The sequence below is a fragment of the Periplaneta americana genome, chromosome 17 (genome assembly GCF_040183065.1).
Source record: "Periplaneta americana isolate PAMFEO1 chromosome 17, P.americana_PAMFEO1_priV1, whole genome shotgun sequence".
NCBI lineage: Eukaryota > Metazoa > Arthropoda > Insecta > Blattodea > Blattidae > Periplaneta > Periplaneta americana.
In genome coordinates this window covers 14391613-14408709 of record NC_091133.1, presented here as the reverse complement: position 1 = coordinate 14408709, position 17097 = coordinate 14391613, and the positions used below count along the sequence as shown (strand labels likewise).

Genomic DNA, 17097 nt, shown 5'->3' with positions numbered 1-17097 from the left:
GGTATTTGATTATTTTTTCGTGATATTTTGTTCAATATTATTTTTTTCAAAGTGATGTGTTGCAAAGTTATTAGCAGCATTATAATAATATAATCATGAATCTGACATTTTGTTTTCATATTTTAGTCTGTATATATATGTTTTATAAATATTTTATGTATTCCCCCGAGATCTTCACATTTTCATATTAAGCTTACTGTCAATTTATATTAATGTGTAAGTATTTTCTACTCAATTAAAACCGAACGAGACAAAACTGGCTAATATGATGGGCAACTTATTTCGCTAAACTAACCTTGAGGTAGTTTCCTTCGTACTCCGCATATACACCTTGCATATCACCATCTTATTATAAATTATATAATGATTACAAGATTTAAATAATAATAATACCATTGATTACCAATACTTTATCTTGTTTAAAATCCTGTCTCAACAACAGTTTTGTTTTGTAATTATTTTCCATTGTTTTTCCGAATACTGATGTTTCGTTAATTTTTATTTTGACTCAATATTATAATGTTAATGCACGACTTAAAATAATTATTTATCCATTATATTATATACAATAGAAAGCATATTTTTTTTAAAACTATTAGGATAATCACATAACCTCAATTTCTCCATACCCAACTACATAAAAAAATTATCAACTGATTCCATATCTAAAATCAACTACGATATAACCTCTTGGTATATGAGGTTAACTTTTTACATGTTTCTGTTGAGTTAGCTTAGTATTTATTTGTTAATGGTACATGTACATAACTTATTTGTTGCATTTTCCCATATACACCACTGATGTGTGGCGTGTATAGAGAATTCGTATTCACATTGCACTGCTCTTCAATATTTCCTGTTAATTTTTATCGGTGTGACAAAATATCGGTGTAATTCATGCATATTGTGCTTACATATCGATATAAAATATCGGTGTGACAAAATCACAGATAAAAGTCACAGATATTTAATTGTCACAGTCACAGTTGTCACAGATACTTGGGAATATCGTTTAAGCTCAACTCAAAATGTAGCTTTGAGACACGGCCTAAATCAACGAGTTGGCCTAAATAGACCGCGAGCGTAGTCAGCAGTGTTGCCAGTTGAGGGATTTATTCCTCTGTGTAGGGATTTTTTGTTCGAAAAGGGATTGAGGGATTTTTTGACAGAGTGACATAAAATGTAGGGATTTTCACACCTTTCCAATTTTTTCATTTTCTTAATACTTTTGAAAATATTTTCATTTTTCAGATATGAAACGAGTTTCTTGATTTTTATTAAAAGCACATAAAAATGATTTAACACTGAAAACTCTATTATATGCTTAATATATGGTTTGTCAACAATGGGTTTTCCTTTTTTAATTTTACTGCTTGTTGGCTGCCATTCACCATTGTCGTTTACGTCTTCCCGCTTTATACTCAAATCGAATCAGTACTTCAGTAGAGAGTAGATTGTTGCAAACATGAGTACGTTAGGAATATACTGCAGTTTCAGTTCTTGTGCTAACAGCCGGGAAAAATATACGTATTGTACAGAGTATATACAAATGATTCATCGGGTTTTCACATCGTATACCTTCAAATGTATAATGTCCATCCATTTGTACTAATAGCCAATCGAAAGAGCACATTTTCAAGTTCTGGACATATCATTCCAAATGTTCTACGTGCCCTCCTCGTGTTACCCGACACACATCTACGCGGTAGTCCAGTTCGACCCATACAAGCTGTAGATGCTCCTCAGCGCAGCACTGATGCGATCCCAGAGTTCAGCCAATGTTGTCGACATAGGTGGCATGTAAACATTCTCTTTCACATACCCCCAAAGAAAAAAAATCACAAGCTGTGAGGTCAGGAGACCGTGGGGGCTACCTGAGGCGTGTCAAATCGCTTTCGTAGAATCTTCCACACAGTTGCGTGAAGAATGTCCAGTTCGCGACTTACTCTACGTGTTGATTTTTGTGGGCTATGAGCGAATGTCTCTCGGATTCTCTCCACCTTTTCAGCTGAAACACCTGGTCCTCCTGAACTTTTCCCTTTACACAAGCACCCTTTGTCTTTCAACTGTCGATACCACCGCAGAATGCTTTGGTGGATTGGTGGGTCTCCTCTGTACGGTCTCCGGAACGTACGCTGCACAGTGATGATGAATTGAGTACTCTGATATTCCAAAACACAAAATGCTTTCTGTTAATCAGTCACCATTTTACCAACCGCCACTAATGAGTCACTGAAGAGTCAGAATAAAATCTGAAATGAGAGACACCAAATTTAAGAATATGCTCTTTCTGTGTGTTTATTTTATTGGTGTAAGCGTGTGCTTATTTTATTGATACAATGAGTGATTCTCAAGAAGGACTGTCCACGTAAAATCAGGAAAGAGTTATCTAAAAGTGAGAAATCTTGGCAGAAACAATCATTCGTTGAATCATGGTTGGAGAAACTTCATTTTAAAGGTTCGTTGGCTAAATCTAATGATAAAATATTTGTGTTGCAAAAAGGAATTATCGACCAGTAGGAGTGAATTAGAAAGACACAGCTCCACACCCTCGCATAAAAAAATGCATTACAGTTGAAAAATGTCCCCAGAATTACCAGTGCTTTTACAAGAAAGACATCTGATGAGAAAGTAAAAGTTCAGATTACGATATTTGGAGTTCTATCAAGTAGCTTTCAAAGAGTCTGGAAAAGATTGCCCCTTCAACAAGATGTTATAAGTAATTTGACTTTTCTAGATGATCCAAAAATTGCATTAGGTGTCAGTAAGATTGTTGAAAGGTCTAGTAGCACACTTATTTCACTAGTTGATAACTATAAGACAAAAGTAAACCAAGAATCAATATTAAATGAATGGAGTCTTTTACCCAGTTACTTTTCTTCTGAAGAGAAAACTGCTTATCTAAATTCTGGAAGCGAATAGAAGAATGTCACAATTTCAACTCTGAATTTTTGTTAAAAAATTTAGGAAAGCTAGCCAAAATTTGCCTTTCTTTGCCCCATTCTAATGCAGTTGTAGAGCGAATATTTTCAATGGTTAGTGATGTAAAAACGAAGAAAAGAAATAAACTATCAGCAAAAACAGTGTTGTCTCTAGTGCGGGTGAAACTAGACGTGAGCAACATGAACATTTTTAACGCAGTCTAGCACCCATATTAATATCTTCCAATTTTTTCTGTCTCTCCTTGTGCTTTTCAGCTCCCGACATGCCTAATTTTGTCTATTGTGCAGTTTAACTATAACCGGTAATACTAATAAACAGAATATAGGCCTACTAGACAAACGACAACGAAAAGACGACAGTTTTGACATGAAACATACAATGTACTGAAAAGGAAACGTATCCTGCAACTTCGGTTTGGGAGAGTCCACTAGCATATTGCAGTGGGTCAGCGGGTGATTGGTAGTTAAAAAGGACAAGCCAATAAATAATTGAACGTGTTCTGTACAAGTGACGGGAACATTGTTCAGGCAAATGCCAGGGCCCTCAGTTGTCGTGTCAGTGAACGTTAATGTGGGAAACCGATATTCTAGTATATAAAAGTCAAATATTTACATATGAAGTGGTAATTTATATTAATTCTAATATTGTTGAGTTAATATGTCAAATTTATGTCACAAATATTCTCACAAAATTTTATAGTACCCATATGTATCTACGAATAATTATTCATCGTATTAAAAAGTAATCAGACCCAATCTGACGGGCCCTTATTGCTCACGGGCCCATATGCACTCGTCCTCTTTGCTCCCCCCTTCTCGGCGGCCCTGATTATAAGTGATCAATATTAGAGACGTGAAATGGTATTACTGTATAGAATGTATTGACAATGGTAAATACTTGTACTTTACAAGTCTGTGAGTAAAAATAAATTATTATTATCATTACAGTCCTGAAGACCCAGGATCCTAGAATGCAGAGACAAGAACTGGAGGAACTTCTGCATCTGATTACTCCTTTAATAGAGAAGAAAGATACAAATATGAGACAGGCTATCCCTCCCCATACAAGATTGGCTGCCACTTTACGATACCTGACTACAGGGAATACATTCCAGGATCTCTCATATTTCACAAGAATTGCAAAAAATACTCTGTCGATACTTGTGCCTGACACTTCGAAGGCCATCGTCACAGTTCTTGAGCAGAAGATCCACTGCCCATTGAAGCTGAGTGAATGGGAAGCTGCAGCAGGACAATTTCATGCCCTGTGGCAATACCCCCATTGTATAGGTGCCATAGATGGCAAGCATATGCACTTCAGGCCATCCCGAAAAGAAGGCTCAAAATATAGGAATTATAAGGGTAGAGACAGCATTATCTTGCTGGGGGTTGTTGATGCCAACTATAAATTCTTGTTTGTGGACATTGGCAGAAATGGACGTATGCATGATGCATCGGTGTTTGAGAGAGCCCTCTATCTCAACTACTCTTTTCCGGAGAATTAAATTTACCTCAATCTTGTCTTTTGCCAGGGTCCAATAGTAGTGTGCCATATGTTTTTGTGGCAGATGACGTCTTCCCATTAAAGGTAAACATAATGAAGCCTTATCCTGGACATGATCTTCTCCATCAAAAAAGGATATTTAATTATAGACTCAGCAGGGCTTGTAGGACTGTGGAAAATGCCTTTGGCATTTTGGCAAATAGATTCTGTGTCCTATTGAATGTCATACCGCTCGCAGTGGACAAAGTGGAGCTTATTACATATGCATGCTGTGTTCTGCACAACTTTCTTCTTGAAAAAAATGCTTCGTGATACATTCCATCAGATATGAATACAAGTACTGATAATGTACTTTCACACTGCAGGGTGTGTCTCAGCAGGGTGGAAATCGTTCCACTTCCAGAGCATCCGAAATCCGAGATCAATTTTCAGAGTATTTCAATACTGTTGGTGTTGTCCCATGGCAAGACAGTTCTGTGGAGCAGGGACGTTATTGAGGAAAAATGACTGAAATGTGTTACAGAGCATTTCCTTACATAAATTGGTCGACGGGACAGCACAAGACTGGCACAAAGGCCATGCAACAGTATCAATATATCTTTCAATAAATCATTCCATACTAATGTCAATATAGTGTGGATTGTGTATGAAGATGATATGAATGCATTTAGCTAAAATTCTAATTGGGAACCAACCTAATTTATATACAAATTTTCAAAGAAATTGGTTCAGCCATTATCGTGTGTAAAGCTGACAGATATCAAAAATCGTTTTTTGGTCTCAGGATAGTTAATTGTACATTACTTACTTTTACTTTTGAGGGCCTCTCCACTTTTCAGTGGTTACCCTTTATTCCCATTTTCCATCTGCGTCTGTCATTCCAATCCTGCTCAATTAGTCCCCTATCATTCATCATCCTCATTATTCCAGCCCTCCATGAATTTCTAGGCCTTCCTCGTTTTCTTCTACCAGCTGGAGACCACTGAAGTAGCACGTTTGGCCACCTCCCCTCATCCATCCTCCTTACATGACCATACCACTGATGTTGTCTATTCTCAATTCTTGCAATCACCGATGTTAATTGTACATGCCAACACCATTTATTTTCGAAAAGCGAAAATAGCCAGAAAAATTTTGTTTACAGTTTCATTATTAGTATGGATTATTAAGGAGCATATGTCCTGGTTTGTTTTATATTTGAACTTTGTAAAAATTGTTTTTTTTTTTTTTGTTATGATATTTGTGGCGTCTGCAAGTAGTACAGGATAACCTGTTTCTGTTATTAAGGGAACATGGTACAGAGTTTCGTAATGTTCATTGTATCTTCTTGAAAATTTACAATCAGTTACATATTATTGAAATATATGTGGACGATTCTTTTATGTTTAAAAATGTGCCCAGAAAGAAATGTTTATCAAAAATGTTTTTCCTATTTTTTGAAAACATTTATGTGGGCCTCATATGTTAAGGTAATCAGTGTCATAAATGCTTAAAAGGAAGCTAAGATACCCTATAATGAAATCGTGTCTTAGTTTTTCCCTGGCCAATGCATATGCATATATATATATATATATATATATCTGTGTGTGTGTGTGTGTGTGTGTGTGTAAGTGAATGCAGGCCTGTTGTGAATGTGTGTGCGAAGCATCATTAGTCTAGTTGTAGCCATTAGGGAGATATCTTATTTCTAGTAAAAAAAAATCAATATGTGTAATTGAATCCAGATCTGTTGTGAATGTGTGTGTGTGTGTGTGTGCAAAGCTTCATTAGTCTAGGTATAGCCATTACGGAGATATATTTCTAGTAAAAAAAAGAAAAAAGAAATGAATATGTGTAAGTGAATGTAGACCTGTTGTGAATATGTGTGTGTGTGTGTGTGTGTGTGTGTGTGTGTGCAAAGCTTCATTAGTCTAGTTGTAGCCATTAGGGACATATCTTATTTCTAATAAAAAGAAAAAACATTGATTTGCTGTACGGTTACTTTAGAAATATAATATTCATTCTGATATGATAACCATTTGTATGGGCTAAACTGAATTTGTATCTTCATTAGAAACTCTCTGCCTGATAACTGCACCTTCCTCATTCCTTTTGGCAGTTTCCTCCCACCACGTAACAATTTTGCTGTATTACAAATAGATTTGTATACAGAAGTTTTTGCAAGCACTGAATTAAGTTTTTCAGAAACGTTTTTTGCTATTCTGTATTCGACAGGTCAAAGCATCAATAACATTTTTAGCTAAGGAGAAGGACTCTTGCAGTCGAGAACACTGTGATGGTCATTCCATGCAAAAAAAGTATATTTTTGAACCATGATGTCTCAAAAATTAAAAATATTGTAGTAGGTTATTTTGTATGTTCTAAATATGAATTTCACGCAATATTATATTTATTTATTATTTTGCTAATAATTGTAACATAAAATATAATATATACAGAAAAACTTTAGCTCGCCCCTGAAAGAGTAGAACTCGTGCTCAGGGCGGATTCCTGGATTGAAATTAATAATAATACAATACAATTTGTCTTATGTCTACTGTGCAATTATAGTAAATAAATTTAAATTTACAATTTTTCAATTTATATAAAATCCATACATAACTTTGTAAATTGAATACTAGAACTATTAGAATTGACAAGATTAGGGTATGTAAATATAAATTTGTTATATATTCTTGGGCCTAAATTACTACTATGATTAAATACTGTAACAGTGTTGCATTTTGGTTCAAACAATCTTAAAGAATTCATACCTTTTGTTTCATAACTATGAGAATACAATTCAAAATTATTTATATCCATCATAGTTTGGCAGCAATCAGCATTTTAAAATATTGGTTTAACAAAGAACACGATTTCATTCTTTTAAATTTTCTGACTATGTAAAGGAAGATGGAAAAATCATTTCAATGCATTTCGAAAAAGGAGAGCCTTGTTTATAAATGCCATTAAAATGAAAAATATATATAATTTTTTAAATAGTTACCCACCGTAAAATAATTTTAAAAAATATAGAACACAAAATGCATCTCATTTTTATAAACGAAAAAACATGTGTTTAATTCTTTAGGGTATATTGATTCCACTGTGAAAATTTCAGAATGTAAACTTAAATATCATGTCAGTTTTTAATAAAAATAACTCACCGGAGCAAAGGAGCTTAGCAGATAGGCTTTCCCGTCGTACAGAATGTTGCGTGATCAAGTTCAGGGAGACGGATGTTTGAGATTACTCATCATTACAAAGTCTCGCGAACGCTGTGATTGCCACACACAGCAAGCGATTTTCGACCATCAGAACAAAGAATAATTTCATTAATTTAATTATTCATAGGTTTTTGAGATTATGTCATAAAACTTGGGAGATGGATTAGGAATAAGATTTTCCTTAATACGAATGAAATTCATATAGGGTGTCTAGTGAGTCTAGGTGAGGTGAGTACTAGACAGGAATAATTTCTTTGATAACCTTTACAGAGAGTTTTCACTTTGTGTGAGCCAGGATTTTCATTATTACTGTAAAAAAAAACACCATGAGTCAGAACCAACATGGCACTTTATAGATAAAGATTTCTCACCTGTTGAACTAGTGATATTAAGTAGCAAGGATTGCTGATTTCATTGTCACCACATCCTAAGAGTTATTCTTCGCTGTACTGTGATAATGAGCCTTTTTATTGCTCCAACAGTGAGAGACCCAAATGCTTTGCCTCCTTACTACTATCTTTCACAACCTGCCTCAGTCTAGTACCCAAATGCTGTGCCATGTATTACAATCTACCTTTTTCAGCTCAGATCTTTGCTGTACACCTTAATTGTTGCAGATGGTTAAAAGTTTTAGTATGACCATTTGAATTGTTACATAGCTGAAACTATGTTTTACTGAACTCCATAGTCCTTCTGTTGCTATCATTTCCATCGCAAGAGATGAACCAGTGTAATTCCAATTTGTACCCTTCCCAGTGAGTGTGCCAATAATTCCTCTTGGTGCATGCAATATTCAGTGTTACCAAAATGGGGACAGTAGTTGCATAATATATAAAGAAATTAAAATTTGTAAAAAAAATAATAAATAAGCATATCTAATCATTATTATTCTCTAAATGAGATAAACCTAGTTCAAGGATAACCATTTTGTTTTCAGCTTTTCAGTTTTTTGTAGGCATCTTTTAGTTTGGTATCCAAATCTTTTACCTTTCTGTATGCCTTGGTTCTGGCCAGTGCCTTTTTCTTTCTGTCTACATTCCTTTGCCTTGATGATCCAAGCTGTAAGCTTATGTTCTAAATATATTATGTGGATTGTTGGAATCTACACTATCAGGGGTATTACATCTTAAATATCTTTCCTTTACAGCCCATTGTTTAAGGTTTCTTCTAAAATTCTGTATTCCAGATTTCACTTGTCTTCGAACATTTATTTTTTCACGATCAGTCATATCTGCTATTTTCTCTCTTTTTTATATTCTTTGCCAAAGTCCCTTTTTCCTGCAACTCCTCTTCAGTCATATTTGAGACACTCAGAAGCAAAGTGATACAAGTGACATTTTTTTTTTTTTTAAATTGAGGTACAGTAAGTGTATATTCTAAATCTTTAACGTCACTTCTGTTCACAGAAAAAGTAATATAAGTGTAGTTTCAGTCAGTGCTGCTCCATGTTGGCGTTATTCTTTATTACAATGCATACAGAGTTTTGTCCGAGAGGCAAACTAATACAAGTGCGTTGCTTACATAGTGTTGCGTTTTTTCTGTTTATGACTAATTCATTTGCCACAATGGAGAGAGGTTAACATATTACTTATTCGAAACATCTTCGTGGAAGGCCTGCACACATTGAGCTGGACCAACTATACAATAAGAATAAGTTTTGCTAAGTGGAGCAACTTGCAATAGCTAAAGAAATTCATCCCATCCATACACTACTATATATTTGATGACCTGAAGCATGAAGGATGGGCCTATGATAAGGACTGCAGGCTGTGGAAGAGTGCGTGGAAAAGAAAGTTCAAGGAATACTCGCGGTAGGAGTCCTACAGATGTAATATTCAACCTATCAGACACTATGTATTAAAAAAGGATCTAAAACTATGTCATTTAAAATTGAAAGTCTCATCCAGATTTCAGATATTCTTCAAACTGTCAGATAATATCTGTCTAACTTCTACAAAATAAAGAGAGAAGAAATACCAGTCTTTATCACAGACACCACTCACTGTTGAAACTTCAGTTGTGAAATTCCTCCATGGAAATGGGTAATTCCAGAACATAGCATACAAATTCCAGGAAATCATTCCAAAAATTATCCTCCATACATTCTTAAGTTAGATGCCATGGAACTACGCTGCAGCACATATAAGGATCATCTTCAAATTTATACAGATGAATCCCTAAACCCTGATGATGGGACATCAGGAGCAGGGTAATATATTTCAAAATATCAAGATAGTTACTTCATATCATGTTCATCCTCCTCCGTCTTGACACTGAATTGCTAGTTATTGATGCTGCTCTTGAGTTTGTTACTCAAATTTCTGAAAAATCTATTTGCATACTTACTGACTACAAGGAAGCTATATTTAATATAGTTAAATATGTACCAAACCTATACGCACATAGAATTATTCCAATTCAGAAACAACTAAGTAAAGTAAAAAAACTCCAAAAGGAAATAACATTTCAATGGATACCTAGTCATTGTGGTATACCGGGAAACGAGAAAGTCAATAACGTTGCGAAATAGGCAACATATTTGGAACAAAGATCTCTTCAAGTGATATCTCTATCAAATGCCTTTGCTTCAGTAAAGTCTCATTTTATAAACTTATGGATCAACAATTGGTTCTCTTCTGACAAAGGAAAAATTTTATAGCCCGTTCAAAAGAAACCAAATAACCTGGAAATGTACAAAAAATTGCACAGACATGTTCAACATTTTTAACAAGAGCCAGAACAAGTCACATTGTCACACAATTACCTACACCGATTTCACCTTTCTGATACTCCTACTTGTCTGTGGTGTAATAATTATAATGAAGATATGGAACACATTCTTCTATACTGTCCATCCATAAACCACCAAAGAAGTAAATTAAAATCATCGGTACCAGTTGCAGAAGACACAGCTCTGCAGTATATATTGACTACTCTGGCTGCTAGAAACAGGCATCTGTAATGAACACCGTTCAAATTACCCCTCACTTCTCACGAAGAACAAAAACTGAATAGACTATAGTAGACTTTATGTAGTCAGCAAACAGCTGGATACGTTAAGAAGTTTGATTGATTGATTCTTTCGGTTATACAGACACATTTTGTGTTATAATATGATAATCAGAAAGCTCAAATGCTGTTAAGACAGGAATGTTTGAATGTTGTAAGCAATTTTCTTGTTCTTGTTTTAAATAATACACAAATACTAAAAACTTAATTATAAATTTTAAAATTAATCCTTTTATACTTCGTTTCCAACTTAAACATGTGACAGATAGTTAATTAAACGCAAAAGTAATCAGTTAACATTTTCAAGACACTCCTTAAATCAGCCAGGACATACATTTACCCATTTCAGAATATTCACCCATATACGGGTTTAATTGTTCTATTTCTAAAAGTGGTATTTCAAGTGATTTCTATGTTTCTATGTTTCAATGAAATGTTTTTGAGTTTGAAAATTAGTGATATTTCATTCACTCTGCTGATTACCTATACTTTTGCTAATTTACATTTTACCCTAGAAGACAAGATGCCCTATGATGTATTGCAGGAATTTTATTGGTATTCACTGGAATATTACGCTCAATTGTATTAGTGATCAGAAGTGAAAACTTCTTATTGCCTCTAGAATTCTGGTGTAGACCATGAGATGTATAATCATCTGTATTGCTGCTATTGTCATTCCAATGAAAAGAATGATCTAAGTCAGCATTTCTCAAACTATGGTTTGTGGACCACCTGTGGTCCTCCAGGTCTGCCCTTGTAGTCCTTCAAACAAGATAAAAGAAAAAATAAAATTCAAACGAATTGCGTATCACACTATAGCTTAAAATCTCAGAGTTTGGAAATGACACATGGCAATCAAATTTCACATTTTCTCCCAGTACTGATATTCTATGTAATTTATTACCCTACCCGTCTATTGACGTCCCACTCTACTCTCAGCAACAAAAGAGGAATTTAAAGCACTATACACGTGGTGTTTCTCGCAATCTTTTCCCTGCACATCTGGCGCCGCGCCTGTAACCCAGCCAGGGACCACCCAAATTCATAACAGAGGACCAAAGTACCGAACCTTAATTCAGTGTTAAAATAGAAGTATACTGGTATCAAAATATGCTACGAAAATGATAAATTTGCTTTCGAAGGGAACAAGAGTAAGGTTCTGACATTATAAAGTAGTCCCCACTTCAAAAAAGTTTGATAAACGCTGATTTAAATACATTGATTGATAAGATACAACACATTTAAATTATGAAAAACAAAATCTATTGCAATGTAATTCTTTTTTTACAATAACAAAAGTTGATGTGATAATTGCATTACATTTATGACATACAAACATCCATAAATCATTTCTCCTTAATAGTGAAAACAACAGAATGTACTCGTATGTGTATATACAAAGTGGAAGTGATATAACTGTGTGGATTGAAGGGAACAATAGAATGCATTGAAATAAATGAAAAACTATTATGTGCCCTGTGATTAAGAGCATGGTTAATTAGAGAATTACGCTGAAAGTCTGCATAATTCGGCAACAGTGCATCGCTGGCTGAGTACATGGACTCAGGGTCTGAATAGCAGTGTTCAGTCCCTTAATGATGTAGGTTTCCTAGACTTCCTAATACTGTACACCAGGATAAATGAATAAATAACAGCAGGAAATAGGAATGCATTTTAATCTTATTTAACTTGCGAGAAAATCACCCATTTTAAAATGACTGAAAAGAGATAAATCCATCACAACTATTTTACCAGAAAATTAAAAGAAAACATCAGCAAGGTAGGCCTACTTTTCCTTACTAGGTGTACATACCAAACAATGCTTTGCTATCAACATACATGGTTGCATATAGGGTCGCAAAGTGTAGAAACCCTGTACCATTGTGGACTGCTCGGAGGCAACATGCACATTTCGATGGTCGTGAAGATTAAAACTTTCGGAAACTGAATGAAGATGGTGGCAATGACTGCCCTCGTTGCAGCAGTTTGTGATCTCAAATTAAGTTGACTTCTCTGGCAACATAAAATATAATTTTTGAAGAGCAGTAACTCAGCTTATCAACTGGTTAGAAAAAAATACTTCGAAAAAGATAAGAGAAAAATAATTTTTGCTGAAAAATGTATTCATTTGGGACTAATATGTATTGGAATTTTTTGTTGTAGTCTATCTATCCATGAAATAAGCAGTTAAAATCTCCACTCTTATATTACTCCCACTTTGAGTGTATTAAATATGTGGAACGTTTATACTCTTGGCTGGGTGTTATAATATTTAATTTTTGAGGAATGTGATTATGACTTTGCTTTAGTGTGGATGCCTTATGTCCTGGATGGCCAAAAAGCTGCAGTCATATGAAAATGGGTATAAATGTTATTACTAATATTTCTTTATGATTATTAGTGTTGTGCTAGAATGTAAACATTTAATGTCATTTACAAAAGTTTTATGCTCTGGGAGTCTGAAACCTCAAATAACAGTAGTCACTACTTCCTGTTTAACACTTCCATAATATTTTTCCATTTGTACCTCGAGCATAAACATTTCACATAAAAATAGCTTAATATGAAACATACAAAAGAAAAATATCAACTAACAATAGATGTACAGCAAATTGAAGAGCATCAGATATTCAGGAATGCAGTTGGACAACAAACTTGTCATGGGAGGAACACATTAAAGAAACACAAATAAAAACACAAAACAAATGCAATATACTCAAATGCCTGGCAGGAAAAAAAATGGGTTAGCAACATGATAACCTATGGTGATGAAATATTAGTAACAGCAAAATACAATTGATAAATTATAGAAAATACAAAACAATGCCCTAAGGATAATTTCAAGAGCAATGCAATCATTTCACTGGCTCGACCATTATAAAACTTCTTTATAATGTTATATGTTATAGTACAAGTCAATGTTCAGGAAATGAATTACGGAAATTTTCGCTACAGTCTACATAAAACTAGAAAGGTATTGACTGTTCCCTCTCACACACGCGGGAAGAGACCAACGCTGTAAAGTTGTGAGATGTGACTAATAGAATCGCCTGTCTGCCGTGTTGGAATTGAGCAGTGGATGCGAACTCGTAAATTTGTATCATATGGACTGTATGACTACATAAATATTATAATTGTATTAATAAAAGTAATTAAAGAGTAAGTGAATGCGAATATGATTACATAGTGTGCAAGCAATATGTAAGCTTAGTAGAAACTGTAATCAAGATTTCATGCTATAAATTTGAAGTTATAAAGGAAAGAGATTTTAGCCGCATGGACTACCTTACATCAGCTAATAATGTCTCGTGGAGAAGTGTCAGGCCTTCATAAATCTGAACGTCATAATGTGGCAAACAGTAAAGAAAATAGTGAGGCGTGTAGTATATAATATATTAGTATCAGCAATAAAGACACGGAATCAATTAGGCCTATTTCATTTATCACTGAAATAGGGCGAAAGGTGATAATGATTCTATTTCTGACGATCCTACAACATGTATAAGAAAGTAATAGCTTTACAATCGTATCATTAAATGAAGTTACATTACTCAAAATATGGACATTAATTTTAAAAATTCATGTATGCAATATTATTGACTTTCCGAGGTATATGCATACTTAATTAAAAACTTTTTTATACAGAACCTTGAAGAAAGATTAAAATATATATATATATATATATATATATATATATATATATATATATATATATATATTCTCCGTTAACATCTTGCACCCATTGATTTTTTTACATTTAAAACCTAAATTCTTCACAATAGTGTGCAGAGAAGAAACATTGTTGTGCAAGATTCCGCATCTCGTACCTTCTTTTTAACGTAGTTGGTATCATAAATATACATGCCGCCAGTATAACTACGAAAACAATAGCCACGACAAACACCAATATCAGCTGCGACACAGAAATGAAAATTCAACTCTTCCAAACAAAGAGCTCGGTGTGAAACAACCGGCAACGCTGACCTGTCACCATAGACTCTGAATGGCTAGTTTGAGTGGTTGCCATGGTGATGCCTCGAAGGCCCTGAACTGTCAATACCTTTCAAGTTTTGTATAGACTGTAGTTTCCTAACTTTGACGAGTACAATAACTGTATAGCATTATAAATTATTTCTCTAAATCAATGCTTTTGGCATTAATTATAGCTTGGACTAAGGAATTCATAACATCCAATTTCAGCTGTTTAGATCTGAATTCCTTGAGCATTGATCCTAAAAATGCCATACAACCATCTACTGGACAAGCTGGAGCTGATTGAGCTGTTAGTTACTGATTGGCTCAGCGAGTCAGCTATTGATTCAAGAGCCATAGCATATGCTCCCTGTCCAGGATGTATTTTCCTCCTCTTTGTGGATGGTCCTGCACGTGATCCACTCCCAGAAAAACTCCAGATCCCGATGATGATGATGATGACGATGATGACAGTGATCTCGTTGGCACAGCAGTGTTCACAATCGAAGTTGTTGCCTGTACATTTGCACATTCCTCTGCTGCTGGTGACAGCAGACTTCGCGAATGTTGGTGGCCAACTTCAGGTGTTTCATCTAGATTATCATCACCATGATACACCGTTGGTGCATCACTTTCATTATGGGTCTGGGTTTCTTCAGTCTCGTCCTAAAAATAAATTACAAATATTTAAGTTTGCCATACATGTTTATATTCGAAACAAAGTAGTCACAGTACATATATAACATATATAACTAGGGATCGGATGTTTATGGCCTGTGTGTGTGTCTAATGCCTACTCACTCCACTTGCATGATTCGAATTCCGCATATTATTGATAGATGGCAGAGCTGTGACCCATTTTCAAGTTGCACACCACTAAGAATTACCAAAAAATTGCCTAAAGCAGTAAAAAAAATTACCTAGGCCCTAATGAAAATTATCAATTTTGGACTATAAAATTAATAATGATTTAATGAGTAAGCTTACTTTATAAGTACCTGTATTGTAAGACAAACTTTCCTAGTGGCATTATTGTATTACTTACTGAAATGTGATAAATCTAAACTGCCACGTATCACAGTTCTTCCCTGAGGATGATGTAGTGCAAGAGCGAATGTTACGTAATAATAAAATGGGTATTCATCTGCACCATAGCTGTTGATATAATAATTTCTCTCTCTCTCTCTCTTTCATGCGTTGGGACCTAGAAAGGTTAAAACTGCTGCAGGGGATATCACCTAGCCCAATAACAATCCATAAGAAAAATGATAACTTAAAAAAACGGATAAGAAAAATGCTAACTTAAATAAACGGATAACTACTTCAACTATTTAAAAAAAAATACGTAAAAATGAACATTCAATCATAGAGAACGTGAAAATTATTATAAAAATCTGTAAAGTGAAGAAAATAACCTACAACTACATCTAAATTTTAAAAAATGATTTTAATCTGGTAGACATGGAAAAATTAATTTTGACTATTGGTTCCTGTAAAAGCCCCATAAACATAACATGTTTCTTGGAGAATGTACCTATTTGCTATTATGCATCATCTCCGATTTTTCATCGAAGTCCGGGTTATATAAGCTAAAGAAAATATGTACAAGGATTACCATTTGTGCTTCTGTGTACAGTGTAGGTCCAATTAAAGATGTTCTACTTTTTCTTGGGCCTATATGTACCCCCAAAAACATCATTAAATGGAAGTACCATAAGCTTGGTGCATAGACCTAAAAGAAATGAACATAGTTTTACTTACAAAATGAAGAGTATATTATATTTAAAATGATCTAAAAGTAAAATTTTCAGTATACCGATACCTCACTGACAATTATCTTAAAATACTAGGAAGAGCAAATTTGTCTGTGTTTGTCGAATGCACATCATCATCATGCTTACGAAGACACTTTTCTGTGCCAATAATTTACTTTGTGTGCACAAGATTGAAATTTTGGAGTAAGAGGAAAAGAAAGATATCTGTGTTCTGAAATTTATCCAGAATATATTATAGCGATAGGAAGATGATTATTGTTCAGTGCACGGGAATTTTCTCGTTTTTTTAAAACTCCTTTGATTCCAGCTGTAAGACTTTCAAGACCTAAGCGCAGTTAAAAGAAAAAATACGTTAAAAATATAATTTTATACACACTTATCGGTTTAAAACAAGAGCGTTCCACCAGAAAAAAAGGCACTGCATTTATTTATTCTCCTTCTATTTTTGTAATCAATAATCTAAACAGGAAATACACACAGAACATATATGCATAAAAGAGCTCTGTTGGCTATGCATTAAGGTACACTTACATATTTTAAATAATATCCTTTAAAAAGTCTGAATACGTAATAATGTAAAACTAATCTAGGTTAAGTATGCCGAATTTCATTTCAATACGTCTGCAGGATCCTGAAATACAAAACATTAAAGTTCTATAATTTTACACTAGTCGAAGGTATACCTCTCC

General features: G+C 34.3%; 1 protein-coding gene and 1 long non-coding RNA gene across 3 annotated transcripts in view; one reads left to right on the top strand and one right to left on the bottom strand.

Annotated features, from left to right (window-relative positions):
• The first annotated feature begins 1061 nt into the window (after nucleotides 1-1061).
• LOC138693341 (uncharacterized) lies at nucleotides 1062-5999 on the top strand. Its single transcript, XR_011330291.1, has 2 exons — nucleotides 1062-2458; nucleotides 3891-5999. It is a non-coding gene; the product is annotated as an uncharacterized lncRNA (long non-coding RNA).
• An 8385-nt stretch (nucleotides 6000-14384) lies between these two features.
• The window catches only part of LOC138693161 (zinc finger protein ZFP2-like), a 59808-nt gene continuing 57095 nt past the window's right edge, over nucleotides 14385-17097 (bottom strand). For both annotated transcript variants that reach the window (XM_069816864.1, XM_069816863.1), the window contains 2 exons: nucleotides 16249-16365; nucleotides 14385-15299 (listed from right to left, as the gene is read on the bottom strand). In XM_069816864.1, coding sequence (XP_069672965.1) covers nucleotides 16332-16365 — 34 coding nt within the window. In that variant the 3' untranslated portion in view covers nucleotides 14385-15299; nucleotides 16249-16331. The remainder of the gene's footprint in view (nucleotides 15300-16248; nucleotides 16366-17097) is intronic.